At 40.7% G+C, this 27,187-nt stretch overlaps 1 protein-coding gene across 3 annotated transcripts in view; it reads left to right on the top strand.

Moving 5' to 3' along the window:
• Window positions 1–27,187, top strand: part of trappc9 (trafficking protein particle complex subunit 9) — a 318,188-nt gene that overhangs the window by 94,246 nt on the left and 196,755 nt on the right. For all 3 annotated transcript variants that reach the window (XM_050034614.1, XM_050034613.1, XM_050034615.1), the window contains 2 exons: window positions 4,375–4,527; window positions 23,423–23,541. In XM_050034614.1, coding sequence (XP_049890571.1) covers window positions 4,375–4,527; window positions 23,423–23,541 — 272 coding nt within the window. The remainder of the gene's footprint in view (window positions 1–4,374; window positions 4,528–23,422; window positions 23,542–27,187) is intronic.

Below are 27,187 nucleotides of genomic sequence, written 5' to 3'. Positions count from 1 at the left end.
ACTGAATGAATAAAATATGAAGAGTCACAATAGGAAGACATCTGCAGCAAAACAAACATTACTCTTTCTGCCACAGCACAGCCGTCATGACACACGAGATAGGAGATCAGTTTTTAAAAAACAAATATTTATTCATTAAAAACCTTAACAGATAACAAAAAGAAACTCTTAATGCAATAATGTATTGTATCGTATTTAAATAAGCCGAGTCGTCTCTGAATAGCAGAATATCAGACCTTTTGTTCATCACTGCTGCCGTATTGCTCCTCTGTGGATATAAACATCATCTCAGCTGGATTGTCCTCCACAACACTCATGCACATTCATATCAAATGTCTCATAAGGACAAAACACTTTCCACTGTGCAGCCCGTAAAAAGGAAAAGAGGGGATTAATATTGCTTCAGTGATTTTGTTATGAGCAGAGCGGCTGTCAGCTGCCTGTGCGGTCCATCTTTCTCATTTGACGACATCAATTTCCTCGTGATGGCTGTTTATTTGTGGTTCCTCGTGCTAGCTTTGCTTGACATGGTGAATTATATTTGTCTTTTTTTTTGACAGAAGCCTATAATTTATTTATATGCATATAATTTCATAAATAACTTGTAAACTGAAATACTTAAATACTGCTGACCTGAGTTAAGCTTGACAATGTTACAGGAGTGCCGTGCATGTCTAAGCATATTTTAATTTTTGATAGGGGAAGGCAGATCCAACACCAGCAATGGAAACTAGAACTTCAGACCAAATTCAGCTCAGTGGAGACCGTTCAGCCCAACATCCCTCAGAATTACGTCCATACTGGATGTTTCCACCCCTCATGATTTACAGCTGATGCCAAAGTTCGGTAGCAGTGCAGAGAATTGTGTAGCCTTTATTTTGTGCAGAGGTTAGGGAGGTCATGGGTGCTGGTGAGATTTTTTTTTATTCGAATGAACTTCTTTTACTCGTGTCCAGGTTGTGCTGCAAAGCCAACTAGTGCCGAAGGTGTGAAGTCACTGTAGGGGTGCGGGGGTACTTGTTTTAGCATGTTTGTAACAGTCAGAGCTGGAGAGCTGAGCTTGTGTGAGACATGGTGGTGTTTGTTGAACGGGTGTATTGATAAAGGCTTTTTACTCACAAAGGTGTTATTGTTCTTACAGTGATGGGGGTAACTTTAGTTGGAGGACACAGAGAGCAGAGGGGAGGCTGCAGTGTAATAAATACATTACAGCAAAACCTTGAAAAGTACGGAGAACAGAGCCAGTCACGTCAGAGCCTATTAATGCTTAGGTTTTTAATAATGTAGCCGAGGGCTGTAAGCTGCATCTATACTCATGAAGGTAACCAAATAATGACACGGAGGCTCTGTAGTCTGAACCAAGATGGCAGAAGCTTAATTGCTTTCCATATTGTCAAGGACAGCGCGTCACAGCTTCACTCTGTACGTTGTAGCCCTTACAATAAGTCCCAGACTTACACACTGGACCACTTTGAATGCAAACAGGTTGAAACAAAATTGAAGGTAATAATGCCCTTAAATTCTCAGCTCACATCCCAGCTACATCAGCTGATCTCAAACAGCCCAATCAACTGATGGAGCAGCTGATTGATGGAACGGAGTCAGCTGACAAATCACGTGATTCCTTTCTACGCAACCAATTGGTGAATCTCAGTCAGGACGCCCTATTTAAACTGCTCTGGCCTGCCGACTGTTGCTGCTTTCCTCTGCAAGCTGCTTTGCCTCCACCCCAGCTCCTCCTTTTCATTCTGTGTCTGACTTATCAATGTCATTTCTGTTTGTCATTGATGCTGCTCTGTTCTGCATGGAAGGGCAGGGAGATTTGCCTCTCTGCCTCAGGCTTTACTCATTTGCACACTGAAGGGCGGAGAGGTGTGCTCTCTCTGCCTTATGCTTTACACATAGGCACATGGAAGGGCAGGGAGATTTGCCTCACTGCCTCAGGCTTTCCTCATTTGCACGTTGAAGGGCAGACAGGTGTGCTCTCTCTGCCTTATGCTTTACACATAGGCACATGGAAGGGCAGGGAGATTTGTCTCTCTGCCTCAGGCTTTCCTCATTTGCACATGGAAGGGCAGACAGGTGTGCTCTCTCCGCCTTATGCTTTCCACGTAGGCCCGTGGAAGAGGCTTTCTGCGTAGGCCCGAAGAAAGGCAAAGGGGCCCCAGAACAGAGCCATACCGCCAAGTATAATACTGCAAATGGAAATAAAGTTTTCTTTAACTAAAGTGTTCCTGACTGAACTGTAAAAATACATCGTCTAGGAGGGAACAAATTCACTTATGATGGAAATGCTTCTGTAGGCGAAGCTCTTGCACCCATTTGTAGTGAGTTAAACTCTAGTCTGACTTTCTTGCAGAAGACCAGAGTTTGTGTCCCGTCACAGACCTGCAATTAACATTCATGACTGTAACCACAGTCATTCCTTAAACGTATTATAGTTGTTAGGTAATGATGAACGATGAGTCCAGCCTGATGTTTGACCAGCACTGTGACTTGTGCTTCTCTGCTCCTCTTACATTCCCTCGTGGTACTTATTTAGCCATTTGGCTGTACTTTTTCTAATTTGTGTTTTGTTTTTTTTTACACCATTGAAATCAATCACAACTAATTTCCTGAGCTGAGTTTTAAGCATCGCTATCTCTTCTTAAGTCTTTGCGGTGTGCTCTGTTTTCTTTAGTTTAATGTCGTACTTCATGAGAGTGATATTGGTCTTTCTTTCAGGCAAGGCGATGCTTGTTAACCACAGCACAACACACGTTAGCTTTTCCTACAAAAAAAGGGACTGTGTCAGACAGTGTTTCACCGCAAATAAAGCCAACCTGTGATGATTACCACTACAGTCACTTAACATAGTTGTGGTTCAATTATTTTCCATGGCCTGCTTTCAATTGTTTTTGTGAACATTACGTGTGCACCTGAGAGTACGGCAGTGTCGAGGTCAGATGCATCTCTTTGATGTTGCGTCTACCTTTGTACTAAACCATGCAGACTGTTGTATTGATTGATTCAATTGGACACACCCGGAGCCCTTTGTTCCTTGTACTTTTTGGTGTGACGAGAAATTTAATGTTCGCCGACTACTAAATTTAGCAATTAGTATTTGTCACACAATACCACCTGCGATTTCTCTGATTGGGGCTGATTTGTCCTGATCGGCGCCTATTACACATTCATACCTTAAAGCTCTACTGCAATGCCTCCACACCTCATTTCCCAACAGGTGGATTATTAAGGGAGAAAAGCAGCCAGAGAGAATGAACATCTGAAAACCTAGCCAAGTGTTCCTGACAGTGTTTGAAAGAGAGGTTGTTTCATATCTGCTCTGAAGTGATCTCTATATTGTATTCAAGAGTAGGAATGTCTCTGGTTTCTACTTTAAATAAGGCATGAAATATTCCTCGTCAGTCATTGTGGCTGCCATTTCTCGGGACTTGTAGTTTAGTAGTGTGATGGCAATAAAGCCATCCACAGTCCTGGCTCTCTACCTGTTGAATTACGAGGCCTGGTGGTGAATATTCAAGTAAAAGTGTTCCCATTTCTTTTAAATAATTTCCCCATTGCCTCACTCTCCTCTTTCCTCTCATTTGATTCAGCTCTGAGTTTATGAATATTTAAAGTGGAGGATTATTCACAAAATCTTTATTTAATGCTTCCTACATTCACATGCTCTTAGAGGATTTTAACAGCTTTGGTTATGAATCAAGCAGGGACGTGTAAACTGTTGTTCTTACTGTGAGCTTGCATCTCCCCTTCTGTTCAAATCAGCCTGCTTGCTGTTCCTGCAATCCCTGAGAGCAGGAGTGGCTCACCTGCACAGACAGAACACATGCTTTATTCAGGTGATGTATCATTCATTCGATGCTCCTGGCTGAAGTGGATGCAGCTGAGTCATTTGTCTCAGGTAGAAGGGCTTGGAGGCATAAATTAGCGAGTCAGGTCTGGTGACGAGCAGCCAAAGGACTCGTAGGTAGGGGGCCAATCAGCTGCTTTGTTGCTCTGGAGAGCTTGTTGCAAAAGAAAAATCATGGTAACACTGGCTTCTCTTTGTGATGTGCAACCTGCAGCAGGTACAGTGAGACGCCCGTCTCCACCAACTATACACAGACAGTAACCAGCAACTCCAACAGAATTTTTTTCTGTGCTTGATGCTCATGTGTGTAAATTGGCTCTGGGTGGCTACGAGCGCCATTTTTTTTCCCTGTCCAAAAATATTTGCATCCAAAAATGTTAAAGCAAGCTTAGCGAGTCTTGTCATCTTTTATCCCAGCAGGAATAATCACACCCAAAACTGGCTTGTTATTCATGTTCCAAAATCTGTTTTATTTAATTTGTTTGTTTTTAATTACCTTTATCTTCCGTTTGTGTGTGCAGAGAAGGTGTTTGGGGAGTTTCTGAGCTGGGAGCTGGAGGATGCTCTGTCTCACCTGCCTCTAAAGCCTGGTCAGGCTGTGACACTGACTGTCAGCATCAAAGTCAAGCTGGACTTCTCTGGTCAGGAGAACCTGCTGCAGGACCTCAACGATGGTGAGTGGACACACACGGACATTTACAAGTTATTCAGATAGTGAGATGTGCCTACATAGACCTGTTCACAACACATGTACACTCTTTATACACACAGGGACACACAGATGGGTTGAGGGTGGGTGAAATAATACACAATTAATGGGGAAAATATGAAATAACATTCTCTAAAATATGAACAAAGCAGAGCTGCAGAGCTGCTGTCTGACTCCCCATTATGAGAGACGCTGTGTGCAATTACGCACGGGTGGCAGCGTAACTTCATTGATTATTTCAGAGCTGAAAATTAAGTTCTGTTTCCTCAATCAAGTTTGGTTTGCAGCATATTTGCTGCGGTGACATTACTGCTCTTACTGTGACAACACGTGCTTCTGTAATTTGCTGATTTCATCATGGAAACAAAAGTGCTGGGAGATGAAACTCTGATTAGTTGAAATTCATATTACACCCAAACACACCTATGATTAATTAAGGGACTATATACAACCCCTTTGCCCCTTCAGTCTTACTTTAAAACCCAGATTATGCATCGTTTAACAGCAAAAGTGGATAGAGACACACCCTCACTTGACTTTAGACCACTAGATTGTTCAAATAGGGCCCTAACTTTTGTAAGCTGATTATGTGATAATACAAGTTTGCAGCTTTACATAATAAATCTATAAAAGTATAACATTTTTCAAAAGTTTCCCCTTTTATCAAGTCATAAATGTTGTTTAATGAGCTGCATTAAAACATACTTTAACCCATCTTGCTCATCTTGACAAACAAGTGCCACAAAGCCAAACTGAAATGTTAAAAACATACTTTTGAAATATATTGATTAGACAAAATGAAAAGAAGAGTGGCTCGGTAGCAAATGTTCATTTGTTTCTATATTTATTGATAGAGGGACATTAATACACAGATTACCCTTACAGTAAATAGACCCTCATAGATGTAAGTATGATATCTGTAGTATTTATATGAATGAAAAAATATATGAAAAACACCTCCCAGTGTAAGGCCGTAGAATTCAATATCATCACAAACTATAGCCTACGAAATGAGCTGAATCAGCACCTCAGTAAAACCCTTTCTACGCAGAGATTGTGCTACAGGGCTGCAGTGAAGTCCTCTCTTTATGCCACCTTACATTTTTACACAGAACCAAACAATGGCAGCATCATACCGCTCCAGTGCGTGAATTTGGATAGCATGCCGGCATCACAGAAGCAAAAGAGGCTTGACGTATAAAACAATTGTCGACCTACAGTGTGACGATAGCATTACCATGGCAGTTACAATCATTTACCATCCGTTATGTGGTGGCTGATTTCATACTTTGCTCTGAAGGTCAGGAGCTCCTGGACCTTGTTATTTCCCCAATTTGTGGACATTTTTTTGGCTGCTGTTCTTCTTTGAGTTAGCTGCTAACTGCTAACAGTCACTTTTAAAAACCCCTGCAGTGGGTTGCACGCATAACACGTTATCAAAATGTCACACCTGTGCTGCCCTTGATCCCGTCATTTCAGCTGTTCCTTTTACATAGACGTAATTTTGGTGCTGTTACGACCTCTGATGCTGCCTTAAAGGTGAGACAACTCTGTCCCCCCATTGTGCGATCATACCTTTCATACAGAACAGCCAGGCAACCACACATTGTAACCTTCATGAGGGATTTATTACAGTGCTGACAGCACTGATTTAGTTGGGTGTATCTATTGAACTGACATTGGAGTGCATCTTTGTTATCTGGGCTAATGTTCTTACTTCAGTTTTCTTGCGGTGGATTATAGTAGAATTGTCATCCTATCTGTTAACTGTCCAGCTGAAGTTATGCACATGTTGGATGCAGAATAGGTTTTGTGCCGCTGCACATGGAACACTGTGTTACGGGGATTCTGGCTGCCTTGTTTAAGATTCAGCAGTAATAGGAGAGAGGTCTCAAGGCCTCTACACCTCCATTTCTCTCCCAGCTTCTGGCTACCTCACTTCAACTGTCGGATTTCCTCTCCTCTAATTCTTATTCCTGCTTAAAAAGAAATAGTCTGACCTTCTCCCCCACCTCGGAGCTCATTCATTGTGTTCTTTCTCCAGTCTTTCTCATAGTTCATGCCCAGCCTCCTTTCTCTCCTGTCTCGCTCCCAGCCTCGCTTCTTCCTCCTTCAAAATGTTGAACCTCCACAGACTCCATGGGCTGATAAATATTAATGAGCGATCAATATTGACCCGCTCCTGCACCGGCAGAGACTTTACTGTGTGTGCTTGTGTGTGTATGTGGATTCAGATGACAGGGAAAGGAAATACACATGACGCCGCATGTTTATCTCAGTCCCAGCGCCGCTCTCCTCATGAGGTCATTTAAGCGATACTGTTTTAATGTTTTAATTAGCTGAGCAATAATTGGGGCCTTGAATTAAGGAGATAAGACGACATGGCTCTGTCGAAACAGCAGCTCTGAATTCGGTTATTATTGTGGCATTATGGGATGCAGTTTTTGCTCAACACATTTGATGCTATCTGCCACTGTAATACATGAATGAAATCACATTAATAATGTTGTGGTAATACACGGATGAACATGTTTGTATAAAGACAGTTGTTCTGCTTTGTTTTCAGTTAGTGCTGCTTTGTGCTGGAAGATTACTGAGTCCTGCCATCTTCGCTAATTAAACTTCGGGATTATTTTAGGCACAACTGATGCTTTTAACAACTGTTCAGTTGCACTGCTTAGTCACTCCACATGGTCACATACAAATTTTAAATGCCGCCACATTGCACGATTACCTTGTTAGAGGCAACGGCATAATAGGCATTACCTGAGTATCTCACATAGAGAGACATTTTTAAACCAGGCACTGTCAGGTCAGGTTGGTCTCATGCACCATTTGCACCAAGTTTTCCTAAGAAAATGAATGCATGAAAACTTGTTCATATCCCACATAGGTGTGGGCAATATGGCCCTAAATTAATATCACGGTATGTCAGGGTTTTTCCCCAGTAATGATATTCTTATTCTCAATGTATGACAAATTAAAATTATTAGTTTAGGAATACAGAATTTCAACAAAATCAGTGATACAGTTTTACATGTCAACCAAACAATCTGCCTTCAAATATAAGTAAAAACTGAACAAAAATGATCCTTTATTTCTTTAGTTTGTGAACAACAACAGTAACTCAGAGTGAGATTCAGATTCTGTATACAGTATTAATAAGTATAATAAATTCAATAGAATAAAATCTACCACAAATTACACATTAAAACTATATATCTATAGTTAGTTGTTTTTTTTCCACCTGGACCTTTATGCTCTGCCATTTCTCCTCTAATCATCACACTGCAACCTGTGACAGGCTGTTATGATACCACAGCTATCACACATTCACATAGATGGAGTTTATTCACGTAGGTTTACATTACCAAAGGTTTATGACAAAATCACTTAAGGACACCGACTCCCGTGTGCGCACAGCGAGAGAGGAGAGTGAGAAATGTTGTGCAGCTGCCAGAGGAGCCGCTGGCTGAGTTCCTTCTGAGCGGTAAGTCACTAAAAGAGTCTGAGAAGTCCGGGGCTGTTCATAAAACATTCAGGACGCCACAGTTTATTTCACACTACTGAAGCTGCACCTCTTTTGCGAACCACTGCGGAGTCGGTAATAATTTCGCTTTTAGCCATACCTGTTGTTGCCATGGGTAACAGTGTGACGTCAATGTCAACAAGTCGACATATTGTGAGTATCTCATATTATATATTAGAAATTCTACCAGTATAATCGTGAACGAGATGACATGGCACACCCTTAATCCCACACAATCATGAGGCAGTAATTTATATATAAGGCTGCAATCACGTGACCAATGTGCTGACGATATGCAGAAGGAAGTGGCCCGTTAAAGAGGCATCTTTAGGTGGTGGATTGAGACTGGAGTTTGGAATCGTAAGAACTTTGAGTCATTTTAACGTACAAAGACACCATATTTCCTTTTTCTGAAACCTAACCAAAGTAACTTTACGTGCCTAAACCTAAAGATGCTCAGCTATGTTTCTTTTCCTAAACCTAAACCACAAAATTTCATGCGAATTACGTACTTTACGATAACGTCATTGGTGGGGCGCTAATTTGTCGGTTATCATACAAATCGTGTGTGCATTTTTGCAGGTTAACATACCAGCTGTTGTATGAGGATACGTTGGCCAGGTACAGGTGTGACTATTGGGTCTTTTTGTGATGCATGGATCAGTTGACTGTGATGCTTCTTATTTAACGAAAAAGTCTGACATTTTTAGAATTACGCTTATCAACGAACTTGCCGAGAAGTAGATTAGAAGATTGATACGACTCTCATGTCTGTGTAGCTGAGCTGGGAGCTGATTAGCTTAGCTTAACCTAATATCTGTAAGCCAAGTGAGGCCGCAAGCCAGGCTCTGACAAAGAAAAAGATATGCCCTCCAGCATGTCTGAAGTTAATTAGTTAACACATTGTACCTTGCTTGTTTAATTTGTTCATAATCAGAAATGTAAAAACGACCAGTAGTTGTTTTGTGGAACGTGATGTGCTGGGATTGTTTCTCAGAAATTTCCCCCTGCTTCTTCTCTCTGTATAAAAATAGACTAATGGCTGTAGCTTCATATTGAGCGTGCAGATGGGAAAGTGAAATCAGTCTTTTCCTCTAACTCTCAGCAAGAAAACAAACAAGTGTATTTGCCCAAGTGTTGAACTGATCTTTAAATTCTTATCCTTTGTAGCTAAACATGGTTCAGGTGTTGACAGGGCCAGGTCAGTTTTTCTGTCCACAAAAAGGGTCTCAAATGCCATTAGCTTAGTGGAGTGACATCCCTTTCTGGTCTCTTGTGGTATTTCAAAATGACACTAATTATTCTTCATACAAGGCGTAATGTAAAAAAAAGACCTTGAAGGCACAATAACAACAGAAGAATGATGCACGTCACGCTTCAGTACTTCAGTTTTGCCGTTTTCTACACTGCACTGAATCAACTAAAAAAAAGCATTCACCACAGCCATTTTACATCAACACACAATATGTTTGTTTGGCAGTCATTATGCTCAGTGGATTAATGCATTCATTTAATGTGTCCCCACCTTCTGGATACAGTTAATGAACTAAACCATCGCCAGCAAATTGGTAGTCTATTTTAGATTTGCATTTCCTGCCACTGGGTTCCATGTGGTGGATTTCTTCACAGCACCGTGGCATGTACAGTAAATGTACAGTAAATGGACTGCATTTATAAAGTTCTTCTTTTCAAAGTGCTTTACAATCTGCGTTTCATTCAACCACTCACGCACACACTCAACCAATAGCACAGTGCTACAATGCAAGGCGCTTGGTCTGTCCATCGGGAGCCATTTGTGGGTCTGGTGTCTTGCTCATAGACACTTGGACACATGAACAGGAGGAGCTGCCAACCCTGAACCCCTGCCAACCAGAAGACAAAAAGAGGTGCTGTTTGTTTTGCAAGGACAGCGATAAAACATTTGTTTATCACAAACACTAACAGTGGACAGTAACTATTAATACACATTGAAAATTAACAATTTTAGCTGCGTCTCAGTTCAGGGCCTGCAGCCTTCGACCGATTGTGTCACATGGGCGTGACCAAGGCTGTCCCATTTTGAATGCTCCTTCAAATGTGGCCAAGAAATGCGGCCTTCTTTCCCAGAATTTAGAGGATGCAACGGATGAATCCTTCGTGGCCCAGCCTATCCCAAGATGCATTGTGCGCCGGTGACGATTATATATTAAGTTAAGGATAACAGTTGTTAACTAGCTGACAGTTAACTGTTATTAACATTACTATCAGCTAAAAGCACACAGCTTAAACAAGATTATCTTAAAACGGTCCATCAGCCTGAAATATATCAAATGGCGGTGTCTCCCGTGGTGAATCATGTCCTCAAGTGTTAAATAAAAAATAAAATATATAATAACAATCTCCGGGTCCATGATTTAGGGCTGACTAACTAACTTACTAGCTTACTCCTTTTTTCGTCAAGCACAGCTGGATGCTAGGTAACAGGAACGGCAACGGGTGAGGGTGAGAACAACTGGTGATGCAACCAGGAAATCCTCCGCAGACCACACCGTCCCATTTCGGAGACTGTTTGGTTTGGATGATGCAGTCTTCAAAGGATGTGGCTGATGTCGACCACGAAGGTCGCGTCTTTCAAAAGCTGCAGCTCCTGAATATAGAACGAGTCTTTATCAAACAGGACAGAGTTGCTGTGGGTCCTTAAAAAGTCTTCAAATGTCTAAAATAAACTTTTCCTAATAAAAGGCCTTAAAAATTATCAAATCTTCTTGACTACAGATTGAATTGGTCTAAAATCTTTTTCAGTCACGTCACCCCAAGAATTCCTGGTGTTGCCACTACAGGAAACACTATTCGAGGTGGGAAACAGACTTAAACACACCTGTATGCATGCACTAATCCTAATTTCACCCCCTCTACACGTTTAGATCCTGCAACAAGTCTGCATCATTCAACTTAGACCTTGCTCAACAGCTTGTTTGTTAGTTTAGTATCATCAGTGTCATTTTACCTTACTGTTCATTTAAAGCTAGTCTGAGTGGGCTAACCCTCGCTGCATAGATCAGCCTCTCATTGGGCGGAACGAGCCACCCGCTGAAGTCCCGCCCTACCACCTCCGGTTGTGTAGCAGTTTTCAACCGTTTTCAACACGTCCTTTACTAACTTTTGCGGTGTTTGATCTTGCGGGGATGTAGCCATTTTTCTGCCATGGTTCGCGTCCTGTAGGCGATATTTTTGTGGGCGTGTTACACCAAAACCTGTTTCCCCCCGGCAATATTTTTGCAAGCGCACCGTTGCTGTGGCACCGCCCAGAACGATTGTGATTGGTTGAAAGAAATACAAGCAGCCGGGGCGTTTTTTTCTCCAATCTTAAAGTGAGAGTCGGCCCAGCCAGACCTTTCTTTTCTTGAGAAAGGTCTGGTGAGCGAGACTGATTTAAAGCTGACTAATGTGTTTACTGAACTGAACTGACATCAAGGTGAATATTTTCACTCTTGATGTGTATTTCCATCCTAAGGTCTTTTCATTTATTTAAAGTGGTAAAATAGTCTTTAAAAGTCTATTTAACTTGTTTATACCTGTACCTATACCTAGACACCCTGCAGGAATAAGAAAAATATGCTTGTAAAGGAAGAGTTCACCATTTTGGAAAAATTTCTTTTTAGATCAAAGGATCTATACTGCTGCCATTTCTATACACTGAACGAAGCTTGAGCCAGCAGGGGATTGGTTTAACTTAAACATAACCTCCCTGCAAAACTACAGACTGTGATTTTTATAGTTTTGTTTGTGTATGAATTAAACAAACGGATAAATAATGCAAAATAACTTTTAATAATTTATGCTATTCTAAGCTAAGCTAAAATAAGCCAGACATGATACCTGCACTGAATAATGATGTCAAATGCCTACTTGTTGCTGCAGTCTCCTTTGTTCACAGCAATTATAACAACAAATCAATTTTTAATAAGATATTGAAATTTGAAAATGCTACACTTAGTACCCCAGCGAGTGGCCCATTGTTTTAGCCGTATTTAATTTAAATCCAGTGGTGTTATAAATATTCATTGTCCTTGGTAGCATTATGTAGGTCAATACAATCAGTATTGAATGAAAAAAAGTTTTAATAAAAATGTATTAAAATCAGCTGCTCCCACTCCAACATGGAAAACCTGACAATGATTGTGAATACGTGGATGAATATGAATGAAGTGCTCCTCTTTGCCCAGGTGAAAAGATCCACACACGCGCTCTTTTTCTGTCTCTCTGTTCCTCTGTCATGCCGTCTCTCTTCGCAGCTCCACAGCTCGAGGATAAATGATGGCTCGCAGCTTGTGGAGTCTCTCTGATGTGTCTGCTGCTGGTGCATTGTGTTAACATCAGCACTTCTATATTAAATATAACTATAGTCTCAGATGTCTAGCAGCCCTCATGTGACCAAAGATTAGTTTTGACTGTTTGTTGTGTCGCACTGAAGCTGGGAATTAGTTTTCACGTGATTCACACTTCTCAGAATATTGAGAGTTGTGGAGTTTTTCCACTAACAACGTGCTATTTATTGATCAGCCTGTATTTGTATGCACATCTATCAGCTTTAACTGTGATGCTGCATGGCACCTCTGCACCAGATGTCCTTTGTGTTCCAGCTGAGGCAGAAGGGGCGAAGCAGACAAGGCCACAGGAAACGGTGCAGAGGGAACATTCAAAACAGGCCGAGCCTCATTGATTTATCCCCAGACGAGTTTGTCCCTCACTTTGGGTCCGGCTCGAGACCACAACACCATAACTCAGGATCAGATGGGAGTGATGTCATTACTCGGGACTAATGGGCCTTGACTTAGCGAGCTTTATCGTATTAAATGGTGTGAGCGTTGTATCTAATGACAACACTGCGGCCTACATTAGTGTTGTCTTTGAAGACAGCGCTGCGTACCACAGTAAATGTCTGCATTAAAGTCAGGAGACACAAATAAAGGGATTTATATTTGCTGTTCTGAGTACCTTGGGCTGATAGGTGTCTCGAAGGAAAAATCCTTTCAAGTACTTTGTGTCAGACATAAGTTTTTGACGTCTTGATTTAAGTCAAAGACTCCATTTGCACTCAGTCCCTCTGTGCACCTTTGGTGGACTAGAAAGCAGTTGATTATCAATTAAAGCTACGTTTCAATGAGTCCAAGAAGCGTCCAAGACAGGCGGAAATCTGATTGCTCAAACCACCTCGGAAGGAGGTCAACTTCCAAGTGGTAATTATGACCGGGAAACTCAGATGGGTTGTTGCTTTTAACTGCTCCCTGATCAGTTCGACCACTGACTAATCAGTGGGTGTGGGAACAGCTTTAATAAGACGATAATAACTTCATAGTAGTCCATCCATGGGGGACATCTTTGTGTTTCTGTTAGGTTATGGATAACTGTTTGCTGGCTAGCTTAGCTGTTTGGTAGTTAAGTTACAAGTCATTCTTCTTCTAGGATTTTTGGCTGTTACTAAACAGTATCATTACCACCACCTTCTGGCCTGACACTGATTTACATGTAGTGAACAGAGATGCATAAATGCGGCTAAGTGTTAACCAAGCTAAAACTTCCTGGGCTGAAGCTAAAATTTAAGTGCCAAAAACTGCAGTTCCTCAAATGGCTACAGGGGCAAGTTAACCCCCATAGACCCCCATGTTACAATGCCCAACTTTACAGCAGAAATTAATAAAGTTAACATTCCCTCCAATGAAGGTCTTGGTCTCTGTAGCTAATTTTCCTGTTCAGTAACTCACCCGTTAAAATGTTATTAAGGCCATAAAGTTATGCATGATTTAAGGTGCTGCCACTTTGAGTGACTGGTCGGTGCCGTCCATTGACAAGTCACTACCAAGGTGACAATGTTGGTTACGTAACATAACCATGGCATAACCCCAGATTCACATAGTATAGGTATAGCTTTAGCTGTTGCTATTTTTAGTGTGTTTTCAGTGTATGAAAGTTAATTGTAATGTTTTGGTTGCCTGAAAAAATTATCATTCAGCATTTGGTTGTATTAAAACATCCTCTAAGGAGTCTTATGTTCAGTCTTTCCTGTGAGTACATTTTATTTCAATGGTTTTAAGCCTGTTTTCTTTGCTAGTGAAAATTAGTATTATCATTATCACAGCTAACTATGGGTTTGTTTGGACACACTGACTCCGAGTGCCGTGGGGCTCTCTGGCACAAACTGGACTGTTTGTAAATTCGGAGCGCTTTTGGAATATACTGATCAGTTGTTCAGCGCATCACACTCTCGGAGCAGCAGAGTGCACTCTGGGCACTCTGTCTGGGGAGATGTAGCAGCAGCGCGCCAAGCGGACTGAATGTGTGATTAACTTAATGGTTCTTTATTTTGTGTGGGAGCAGTACACTCTGCGCTCTCATTTCAGTGTACCGCATCAGGTTGGATTTATGAACGCAACCCATAGGCGCTGTGCTAACCAAGCTAGCAGCTAGCTTTAGGGTTAGCTTCACCCACTTATCCAAATGTAGGGTGACCATATTTTGATTTCCAAAAAAGAGGACACTCGCCCCGGCCATGAGATAGCCTACTTAAATGATACTCGCAGTTTACTCAAAGATGCCTTATAATTTTAATATATTTAAAGTTTATATGTATGGATAGAAAATTCAGTTATATTACAAAATAATATCTCTCAAAGACAGAAATTTACATAGGCTTCTCAGTGGTTACTCAACTTGCTTTTATTATGCCTAAAATAATAATCTTATTACAAGTTTCAATTGTACAAAAATAAATATAAATGTAAAATAAATGTAAAATCTCTGGAATGAAATAATGATATAAATAATGTCTCTTCTGTATTAGAAAATCAACTTGTAAAATAATAGCTATCTTTTCAAGTCTTACTGGACAAATAAATAAATCAATAAATAATATGAAATAATGTTCTAAATAATAGCTCTTCTGTATTAGAAAATCCAACTTTGAGCTCCCCGGCACCTTTATTAGACACAGAATCATATGTGCCAGCTTTGCACACGGTGCAAAACCGGACATTATCATCAATTTATAAACACCCCCCGGACGCCCCGGACAGGACGTGAAAAGTGCGGACGCCCCGGACAGGACGTGAAAAGTGGACATGTCCGGGCAAAAGAGGACATTTGGTCAGCCTAAAATATGGTCACCTCTGGCTCTAAAAATCCAAGATGACGACAGCCAAAATGCCAAACTTGAGACATCAGAATGGCAGCCAACAGACCAATGTGTGACATCATGGTGGCTATGTCCATTATTTCCTACAGTCTATAGTTTATAGTTTGTACTAAATTGCATCTGGATTTTATGTGTTCATTTCTTGATGTTTATACGTCTCCATGTAAAGTATCACAAAATATATCAATTTGTTATTGACACTAGAAATTATTTTTTTAAATGATACCCTGGTTTAGTAGCAAAGGAAGTTATGTTCTTCCACTTCCAGTTTTCCAGTTTGTTGGAAATAAATAGAGGAAGAATTGAGCAGTGATAGCCCCCATGGCTGAACAGACAAAGATAAGAGTGCAACCTATAGAAATCTAAGTAAACCTAATTAACAGAAAATCAAAGGGAAAATGCTTATCACAAGATGGTCTCAGACAGTGAGTGAAGAGACTGAGGCCTGTGTGTTACTGAAGTCAAGGCAGAGAGTACCTTGGTGGCTGCAAAATAACAAAAGCCTGTAGTAGAAAATAAATAGCGGTTGTATCGTCGACTAAATGCCATGTGAATTTCTGCCTGCCAGACATTTGTTAGTGCTGTTAAAACAAAGCAGCTGTTTGTCGATGACTTTAATGGAGCGTCCAGACAGACTGGAATGGCTCTCTGTAATGACGGTAATCATTTGTTCAGATCTTTGTATATTACCTAACAGATTTCTGCTCATCACGAAGACCCATTCCTCTCTCTCCCACCCTCTGTAAGACTGATAGAAGTGTAATGATGCTCTTACAGTCTCAGTGTTGCGTGTCAGCTCAGAATAACTGCGGTGTTGAATGAGGCGCTGTGAGTTTGTGCTGTGATATCTTGTTTTGTCATTGTTTGAATTGAATTAATGGCATATTTGATGCCCAGAAATGACAAAGCTTCAGTATCAGTCAAAACATTATGAAACATTATGTTGTCCATGTAGTGCATGTTAAATGAGGCTCAGGTCAAACAGTATTTGGTGTTTATATGCATTAATTTTCTCTTCCTCGAACAGGAAATTGAACAGGGTTTTTAATGTTTACACTGTGACAAGTCATATTTTTCATATTTACTAAATAATAAATCTATCTTCCAGGAAAAAGGTTAATAAATGTGAGCACGCCTGACACAGCAGAGATCAACAGTGTCATATAAACATCCAGACAAGTGCTGATGTTAGAATTATTCCTGGGGTGACGCAGTCGTTGCTGGTATACCTAAACTCAGGCAGTGAGGTGCCCACTGATAGAAAAGCTGAGCTCACCCGATTCTCCCCAAGACAGTTAGACACGGACCGAGACAGATACTGATTGGAAGGAGGGTATAAAGGAGGGCGACCATTGTGAACAATGCCATCGTTAATCACGGTGCCCATTACTCACACAGTCTCTTTGCCACAGGACACAACGAGTCATGTGTATCTCCTGAAATCCGGCTGCGTGCCATAATGAAGGATGCAGTTCATAGAGTCCAAAAGTGTTTTCACTTCTTCCCCTTTCTGCCACTCTGAGTCTATGTCTAGATGCATATCTAATCTGTTTAACAGCGGGATGTAGAGAATGTGGCAACAACAAGAGGAGATTGTTCTCATCAGAGCAGTGACAGCAGTCGCTACGGACACGTTTCACACAGTTTAGTTGACTATATGCTGTGCCATTTTGGGTTGTCCCGGACGAAAGCTGACAGTTGTGAGTGAAATGGGGTGAAATTGAATCAAAACCTATGGCTGTAGATCATACTGTCTATAAAGGCTGGTTTTCAGCTGCACTGAACAAAGTGACAGCTGCTAAAAGTCTGACTCTGTCAGAAACTAAGGAGAAAAATCTCACGCTGTAATTTTTTCAACCATGAAATGATGAACCCAATCGCTAGAGTAAATGTTGGCATTGTGCACATCTGCAAACTATGGTTACATTTGTGCATTAATGTAGCGGATATGATAAAACTTTGTGTTTCTTTATATTTCAACAATGCTTCGGTTAACATGTGGTTATGTTTAGGCACAAAAAAACACTTGGTTATGGTGGGGAAGAGATCATGTTTTGGTATAAAATACTTGCTTTTGGTTCCACAATCATGGCTGGAAACGCAGCAATGTCTCTGTAAAAAACGACTGCTCTTTGTGGTGCTATCCCAGCAGAAAATGTGGCAATGGCTTGGTAAAAAAACAACTATATTATATATTACTCTACATATATATATATATATATTTACGTTTATGTTTGTTAATAATTCCTGTTTATTTAACTATATATTTGTAAATACTATTGTTTAAATTTCTTATATTTTCACGTATCTTTCCTCTCTTGCAAGGAGCACCTGTAACATAAATAATTTCCCCTCAGGGATCAATAAAGTATTTCTGATTCTGATTCTGATTCTGATATTTGTGGCACTAAATGCTCAGGTTTCTCAATTGAAAAACAACAAAAAAAACCAAAACTTTTGTGGCATTATCCTAACAGATACAAACACAGCGGTGTCTCACTAAAAATCATGGCTCTGTGTGGCACTGTCCCTGATGGAGACATTACAATGGGTTGCTAAAACACACCCATGTTTGCTGGCTAAAAAGCCGCTGTAAACACAGCGATGACTCGCTACGTCAAAAGGTTTTGTCGTTTGTTTTGCTTGTTGGTCCAATACAGTGGCCTGTAGATTGGCAGACCTCGCCTTGATGACACGCCATTCGATGACGAAGTCACTTCGAAATGTTGATATGATACGTATTAAAAGTACAAATATAACATATCCATGGTTTCCAGAAACATACAATGTCAACATTTTCTTCTGGCAACTCGACTGAAGCCTTTTTTGTTTTTCTAGTTTGTTGTATTGTTCAATTGTGAACATGTGCTTAACTAAAGCTCTAAACCACAAGTGGCTCCCAGTGAGTGAATATGTCTGAGAGCTCAGGGTTTCCCACACATTCATTTCTTGGTGGCGGCCCACCACAATATCTTTTTACCAATATCTGTATTTTCTACTTCTGGAGCCGGGCCATTCATTAGGTGCACTGTTTGAATACTGTTTTGTTATTCATTGCACCACACTCTTAGCCTGGAAATCCAGACCCAAATCTAGAAAGATTTAGGGTCTGGCTATGAGTAATGCAAATGGCCCAACTCGAGGGGCGGCACCAAGCATGCATTTGAAAATATCACTGCACGCAATTGGATAACACTACGACCAATCAGAACAATACACGGGGTGACGTATCCAGAGCTTAGCTACCAGCGGAGCTAACTGGTAGATTAGACTCTTGCCGTATCCGGTCGGCAAAACAGCAAAAACGTCCTTCTTGCAAAGGAAAGATTCGAGCGCCGTCTTCTGTTCCTCTTTTAGAGAAAAAGCCAAGTCTAACTCGTTCATTGTAGCGGCCAAAGCCGTTTCAAACAACTGGTGTTCATCCGTAGCCATCTTGCAATGTTTACTGACTGATTCCGGACTTCGTCGTAGCGCTGTCGTAATCTGTTTAGCTCGCCTCTGGCCCGCCTATATCAGATACACCGATGTGATTGGTGCAGCTCGGTTTCATGGGCATAGGTAATGAGCATCATTACTGATTGCCAGAGTGACTCGCTGAGCAAATTCAAATTGTGTTCTCGCGAGAACTCTGGATTTCACTCTCAGGGTGCAGAGCGTACTCTGGTCAGAGGAGGAGCAGTAGAATGGCAGGTGCAGTCAAAGTGAAACTGAACTGTTCATTGTGCGGGGTCTAAAAGTTTGCTCTCACTGGCCTCTGCAGCAGCTGCTCCTCTTATCCGTCGTTTTGATCTGATCGGCTCTGACTGGATTGATGGATCTATTATGCACCTCTGGACTCAAACTTTACAAACTGCTGCTGAGGAAAACAAGAACTCATTAAGAGTTACGTGCTACATTCACGGACCTGCAAAAACCTCTGAAGAACACAGGACATGGATGGTTTTCAGTTCTGAAAATGATCAAAAGGTGTCCGACCCTGTAGTTACCTCAACTGAAGAGAACACAAGGTCTCTATTTAAGATTATTGTTGGAGACAGCACAACACATGCACAAGTAGGCAGAGCCTGAAGCATCCGTGTATTCAAGCAGACTCTTGTTATTTATTTGATGGAATAAAAATGCAAGAAGAGTGCTCGCTCTTCTTACGTATGACTTTCTGGGGCTTTGTTCCAGGCTGGTAGCACCCTGAAGAAAAAGCTGAGATGTAATACAAAGGAATGAGTAGAGCCTGTGTTTCGCTCTATTTTGCCTATTATTGGAGGAACACCTTTATGTACAAGTCTCCCTGTTTTATGTTTTATTATTTTACCAAGACTGTTTTCTGATCTGCTGCAGTTTGCTGTATTAATTTGCTGTTCCTGCTGTTTGCTGTTGGTACAAACTCAACATTTCCTCCGTGTTTACCTGCTGTCACGGTAAATTTAGCATAATCCACATTTTCACTGCTTTAATTCCATCAACACAACAACATATTCATTCCAAGCACACCGCTCTGTTGCTCTGACTCTCTCTTTTTAACAGATATCCTCCTCTAGTTGGTTCTGTTTTACCAATCGTGTGTGTGGGTGTTATGGTTTGATAGTCTGTGTAAATATGTCTGTCTGTCTATCGTGAGCCCAATTGCCTGAGCTGCTGCAAAGACCAGTAATTTCCCCTCTCTTAGGGGAAATTGCAGGGCTTTGCTTTCCACTGACGTCAGAGAGAGATATGATTCCTTTGACGTCAGAGTGTGGGCTCTGGGCGTCATTTTTGGGTATTGTCTGTGAGGTTGAAAGCAGCAGCGCCTGTGGTGGTGCCTAACACAGCTGCAGATAGTGCAGCTGCGACTGTGTCCAGACTGATTCTGTCAAGGTCATGAATACAAAATCATTCATTTATTCTTCACATGCCGACAGTGGCACCATGAACCCTGTGATCTCAAATGTTCTATCATTTTCAAATATTTAAAACTAAATTGCTTCCAGGGCAATTATTGGACTATTAGTGCAAGCCAAGAGTGATGTTTGCAGTCTAACAAGATAAAGTGACTACAGTTTATTGAGATAAATTACACTGATGTCATTGTTTTAAATGTAAAATAGATCTACATTGCTAAAAATACACAAATGTGGTGTGTACATAGTGTGTTAATATGAGTGAGGGTAGACAAAATAATAGGAATACCTCTCAGTATGATGCAGTTTAATAGTAGGATTAATGAAATTGAAAGAGATGGGTTTTGAGGCGTGATTACAAGGTGGAAAGAAAGTTGATGTTACAGTTGATCAGTGGGAGGGAGATCCAGAGGCGGGAGGCAGAGCACCTCGACGGCTTCAGACCAGTGGTTCCCAACTGGTGGGTTGGGGTCCAAAAGTGGGTCGCGGGTCGATTCTGAATGGACCGCAAGTGACTCTGAAACATGTCACGCTTGTAAAAAACACACTCTATTTTTAGATACAGTGAATTTCCGGCACAGAGCTTTTACTTTGAAGTGCTGTTTCCTGCTGTAGAGAGACAGCAAACTAGCTCGACGACATGGTCAAACGCAAGTATGAACATGTTGAATGTATTAAACTGTGTGGACCTTAAACTAATGAGTAAGGAGAAATCTGGACCCCGAAGGTGGACCAGTTGGGAACCACTGCTCTAGACCCCATGGTGGTCAGGCGGGCTGGGAGTGCGAGTGGGGGTGTGGATGTGCAAGAGTTCGGAGAGGTACAGAGGAGCTAGGTTGCTAGCTTCACTGGGGTTTTTTGTTGAAGTTGCACAATACTAGCGACGAAGGTAATAATAATATCGTACAGTAATATACATAAAATTCAAATCTATATGTATTTTAGATCCTTATATGAGGGGATGCAATTCAATTTAAAGGTGCAGGTCAGTCCAGTGTAGGCACACTACTGGAGCTAGCATCCATCACAGGAAGTATCGTGCAGTGAGTACTTGCCAATCACATCACAGTAGGGCGGGACGAAAAAAATAATGCGTCACTAGCCAATTAGATCGAATTCAGGCAATTAGCGTTAGCTGTTGCTAATGCTAAATGAGCTGGGTGAAAACTGCCCCCAGCTTTTAAAACAAGAAGCCACAGAAAGGGTTTTAAATATGCACTTGGCTACCATCCACAGTAGTGAGATGAATGCTTTTCAAATCTTCAAATGGTGTGCTTTGCTTTGACAAGAGGACAGGATTGAATATGAGCAACAAGGGATGTGTTTGGCAACAAACCCTAACCCACATTATAATGTAATAAGCTAATGGCCCTTGCCTTTGAAAATAACTCCGTTAGCTGGACATGCTAACATTTGCAGCGTTCATTTGAGCAGATAGACATTGTTTAATCCATTCCTTACACAAAGGCTGAAAAACACCATCCTACAAACTCTTCACATACCAAGTATTGCTTTTTCTGCTGCGCCATGATCAATGTTTCGGCCTGTGGAGAAATCAAAAGCTTGTCAGTCCCACCGTGCTGACTTACACTTGCTAAAAAGTGATTGAACAATTGCTGTTCAGGGGCGTTGTCTAGCAAATGGTCGATTAAGTGCACATAATAGCCGTAGATTACTGAAAAGAAAGATACAATCTAAAACACATTTTACTCCTTTGAACACGACAAGCAGTAAATGATAGTAATAATATACAATTTAATCTAATACTCCTGCCTTTGATCAAATGCATCGAGTTCAGACTGGTTTCCTGGTGATTGTCAAGTAACTGAGGAACACAGCTCTTCTGGGGAGTGTGAGAAATATAGGAATTCACTAACTAATGACAGATAGATAGATAGATAGATAGATAGATAGATAGATAGATAGATAGATAGATAGAAAGATAGATAGATAGATAGATAGATAGATAGATAGATAGATAGATAGACCGGTTGACAGATAGGTAGATAGATCGATAAATCGGTAGATAGGTAGATAGATCGATAGGTAGGTAGGTAGGTAGGTAGATAGATAGATAGATAGATAGGTAGATAGGTAGATAGATAGTTAGGTAGATAGTTAGGTAGACAGGTAGATAGATAGATAGATAGATAGATAGATAGATAGATAGATTAATAGATAGGTAGATAGATAGTTAGGTAGACAGGTAGATAGATAGGTAGGTAGATAGGTGGATAGATAGGTAGATAGGTAGATAGATAGATAGGTAGATAGAGAGGCAGATAGATAGATTAATAGATAGATAGATTAATAGATAGGTAGATAGATCGATAGATAGGTAGATCGATAGATAGGTAGTTACGTAGGTAGATAGATAAGTAGGTAGGTAAGTAGGTAGATAGATAGATAGATAGATAGGTAGATAGATCGATAGATCGATAGATAGATAGATAGGTAGATAGATAGATTAATAGATAGGTAGATAGATCGATAGATAGGTAGATCGATAGATAGATAGGTAGGTAGATAGATTAATAGATAGGTAGATAGATAGGTCGATAGATCGATAGATAGGTAGATCAATAGATAGATAGGTAGGTAGATAGGTAGTTACTTAGGTAGATAGGTAGATAGATTAATAGATAGGTAGATAGATAGGTAGATAGATCGATAGATAGGTAGATCGATAGATAGATAGGTAGGTAGATAGGTAGATAGATAGATTAATAGATAGGTAGATAGATCGATAGATAGGTAGATCGATAGATAAATAGATAGATAGGTAGGTAGATAGGTAGTTACGTAGGTAGATAGGTAGATAGATAGGTAGATAGATTAATAGATAGGTAGATAGATAGGTAGATAGATAGATAGGTAGGTAGGTAGGTAAGTAGGTAGATAGATAGATAGATAGATAGATAGATAGATAGATAGATAGGTAGATAGATAGGTAGATAGATAGATTAATAGATAGGTAGATAGATAGGTAGATAGATCGATAGATAGGTAGATAGATCGATAGATAGGTAGATCGATAGATAGATAGATAGATAGGTAGGTAGATAGGTAGTTACGTAGGTAGATAGATAGGTAGTTACGTAGGTAGATAGATAGATAGATAGATAGATAGATAGATAGATAGATAGATAATTAAAACACTTCATTACAATATCACTTTAATTAAATGATTGATGTCTAACAATGTTTGATACCCTGATTACCGTGGTAGTAATAGCCTTGTCTTTATACTCTTTTGCTGACTGTGCGATGCCATGATGTCTTTCAGATGGAATCAGTGTGACAGGCCTGCCCATCTCCAGTCCGCTGCGCCAAGTCCTCAAACCCAGGGCCGAGACCAAGAACGTGGGCAGTGAGTCCGGCAAGGCAGAGTACAGCCATATTAAGGTAAATGAACAATAGCCTGTGTAAAATGCATCACCCATTGTTCCTATTGTTTTGCTCAGTCATTGATTAAGATGCAAGCAGTTGTTTTCTTTTGTTTTTCCTGGCTTGTGCCAAAGTTGCTCACTGCGACTTTTCTGCTGACAATGAATATCTCAGGTTGGGATATTTAACCCCCTCAGTCTCTTTTTCTTTCTCTTTACACCACTATGTTTGTGTGCATATCTTTGCAAAAGTTAAATCTATGGCATTAGTTACCACCAAACTGCTGCTTTTGCTATAGAAAGAATACAGAGTTTATGTGGCTGGTGTCTCACCTTGGCTGCAGATGCACTCTGCTCTTTGAATCAGGACTCAGAGCAACATAGGCATAGCAATGAGAAAAAAAGTGTTTACAGGTTTTTTGTGTGAAGCAAAGAGTGCAAAGGGGAAATATAGATAGTGTGACAGGGGAGGAAAAAAAGGCAAGAACAAGCAGTAGATTGAGCTGATCAGCAGGGGAGAAGGGTTTGTTTAGGACTGGATGTTGGAGGGGTAGAAATGGGCGGGCTGTCAGAGTGTACCTGCTGAGGGTCATCTGGAGCACAACAGCCACACCACCTGCAAGTGGGGTGGCTGCGTTGTCTTACCTTTAAAAAGCAGAAAAACCCCTTTCTCTCCTTTGTGAATCATCAGGAGAGGAAACAGCATTGATGTTTAATGTTCAGATGTGCTGCCAAACAAAGCAAACTTTTCTAACTTTCTTAAGAGAAGTTTGACAGGATGATGACTAATGGTAGAGAGAATGCAGGAAGATCGTAGCTGCTCATGGTCAAAGAAGACTCAGTCAGTGACAAGTTTTTACTTTGAACAGTTTCACAGAAAGAGCATCTTGCGCTAGAAAATCACGTTACCAGTTCACATTAGTTATGCATACTTTATACAGTATAAAGGATGGATTTTTATTGGTTCAGCTGCCAACTAAATATACAAAAGAACATTTGAAATTAAATAATAAAACATAATTTATATGTGAAACCTACCCTCAAAAAAATAAAGAAAGCTGAGTCTTAATTAAAATATTTTACTGTTTTTGGTGTAAATAGAAATTAATAGTGAACACAGAAGAAGTTTGAACTTCTACCCTACAACAGGGTCTTTATGCGGAGATAGCAGGTCAACAGTATATGCCACATAGAAGTAATATACATCATCTAAAAGCTGGAAACCTGAAGATTAATTTCTAGTCATAAATATGTAATAAACATTATGTTTTGTGAGGCACCTATTTAATTGTAAACGGGCTTAGAACATTATGATAGAAGTATACGAAGGTCATTCCCATGCTCAATTATGTCTCGTAAATTGTTGAGGCATTATGTTTTTGGTTGTCTGTCCATCCGACCCCATTCTTATGAATTCAATATCTCATGAACACTGTGAGGGAGTTTCTTCAAATTTGGCACAAGTATTCACTTAGACTCAACGATGAACTGATCAGAATTTGGTGGTCAAAGGAAGAGTCAAGGTCACTGTGACCTCCCAAACCATGTTTTTGGCCATGACTCAAGAATCCACATGCTCATTAGGACAAAATTTCACACAAAGGTCTAATGGGATAAAAAGGTGAAGGAATGGCATTTTATATCCAGAAGTTCAAAGGTCATCTTCACTGTGACATCATAACGTTCGGCAGAAATACTTTTCTGTTCATTACTCAACGTCATAACTCAGGAACAGAAGAGAGACACAGTTTTTAAATACAGTTGGCCAAAATATCACATTTGTACTGCATGCTTTTTGCAAAAGCTGCATGGGACTAGCATAAACATGGCATGTCTGTAAAGAGGAGATTTGTACCCATTTTCATTCAGATATCAGATATATGAGGTAAGGGTTTCCTTGTGAAAATAGCTATCCCAGTTTTTCCCTTGCCAAAATTCAGCCTAAATTTGGAGCATTATTTAGCCCCCTTCCTGACAAGTTAGCATGACATGGTTGGTACCACTAGATTCCTTAGGTCTTCTAGTTTCATACGATACCATTTGTCATAGTTTTACTACTACCGGCCTGCTACATCAGGAATGCCGGACAAATCACAAAGTGGAAGGGGTTACACAGTGGGGATATACAATACAGTTCAAAAGTGCATTTGGCCACATTGCATAAAGTTTAATTAAAAACTTGTTTTTGTATACATAATGAGAGGAGGCCTAGATGAACATAAAGTTGGACTGGAATTTCTGGAATTTGAAATATAAGCCACTGTATAAAATCAGGCCATAGCTCATTAGCTTGGTGAAACCATCCTCATCTCCTGAGCACATATTCTATTTCGCTCTGCAGATCAGTCTGGCCATGCAATCATAAAGGCGCATTCTGGCATCGGTTAAAGCTTACCGGGCTAATCACAACCGTTTATTACTCTGGGGCAGGCACGTCATCAGAATAGGAGGGACAGGGAGCAGAGTGAATGCATTTCGTAAACAACCAACATGGCTACTGATTTTGAAACTGCTATGGTAAATGTGTTGAACGAACTGGAATGTACATTTTCTTTGAAAGCAGAACAAACAGCTGCACTGAAAGCTTTTATTGAAAAAAAGGATGTGTTTTCCGTCCTTCCTACGGGGTTTGGTAAAAGTTTAATTTACCAACTGGCTCCGTTGATCTGGAAAAAGATGGGACTCAGTGAAAACCCAGTGGCTATTGTTGTGTCTCCGCTAGTTGCTCTCATGGAGGAGCAGGTCAGGGAAGCGACCAAGCTGGGAATCACAGCCATGCAACTCAGAGTCCACAGTGAGGAGGAAATCTGCAAAGATGGCAACACTCTTTCCCAGACATCGTCACAGCTCATGTCCGCTGCAGCTTGCTGGTCTGTTTACAGTGGCGTTGTGCTAGCCTACGTCACACGTTTCGTTTACTCTGATTGGTTTTCCGTCTTTCCAATTGCGTGAAGGGGCACTTTGAGTGACAGCCGTTGATACCGCCCCTCGGGAATAGAGGAAATGTACACTCCGTGTCCAACGCCAGGCTAATAGCTCATTGGTCCATATGAAAAATAAAGTTAATTTAAAGTGTCTATGAATGCAGTTTTGAGGCGGCCCTTATACAGCTTGTCCCCGTGTGCTTGCAAGTAGCATGAGTTGCCAGGCTTCAGTTAAAGGTTCAAGGTAGAATTTGTGCACTTTACAGACATAGATCACCTGGATTACTGGTTATACTGAAGAAAAACCGATGTGAGGATATAAGGAACTCCACTTTGTGTTATTCCTGAACATATTTATGAACCTTTACCCTCGATATGGATTTCCAAGATTCTCACCACTGTAAAGAGCCAATTCCACTGATTGTATCTGTCAGAGTTGTAGTTTGCATCCCTACTATACTTCCAAATCCTCCTCATGCTGCACAGCAACACTGCAGGTTAGAAGCACAATTCTTTTCCCTTTGGATTTATTGCATAACCTGTTAGATATCCAATACCTTTGCAGTACGAGAATAAAAGAACCAGCCATTGTTAAAGGCAAGCTGGGCATTTTAATCAGTGGTTAGGCTTATTAAAGGCAGTGTTTGACTGACAGCTCTGACTTTTCATAGCAGAATATATGGTGTTGAATCCATGGTTTAAGTAAAGCCAATTACACAGGGGCTCTCGACCTGCTAAAAG

The sequence above is a fragment of the Epinephelus moara genome, chromosome 22 (assembly GCF_006386435.1).
Source record: "Epinephelus moara isolate mb chromosome 22, YSFRI_EMoa_1.0, whole genome shotgun sequence".
Taxonomy (NCBI): domain Eukaryota; kingdom Metazoa; phylum Chordata; class Actinopteri; order Perciformes; family Serranidae; genus Epinephelus; species Epinephelus moara.
The sequence above is the reverse complement of the archived record's forward strand: the minus strand, read 5'-3'. Positions and strand labels throughout refer to the sequence as shown.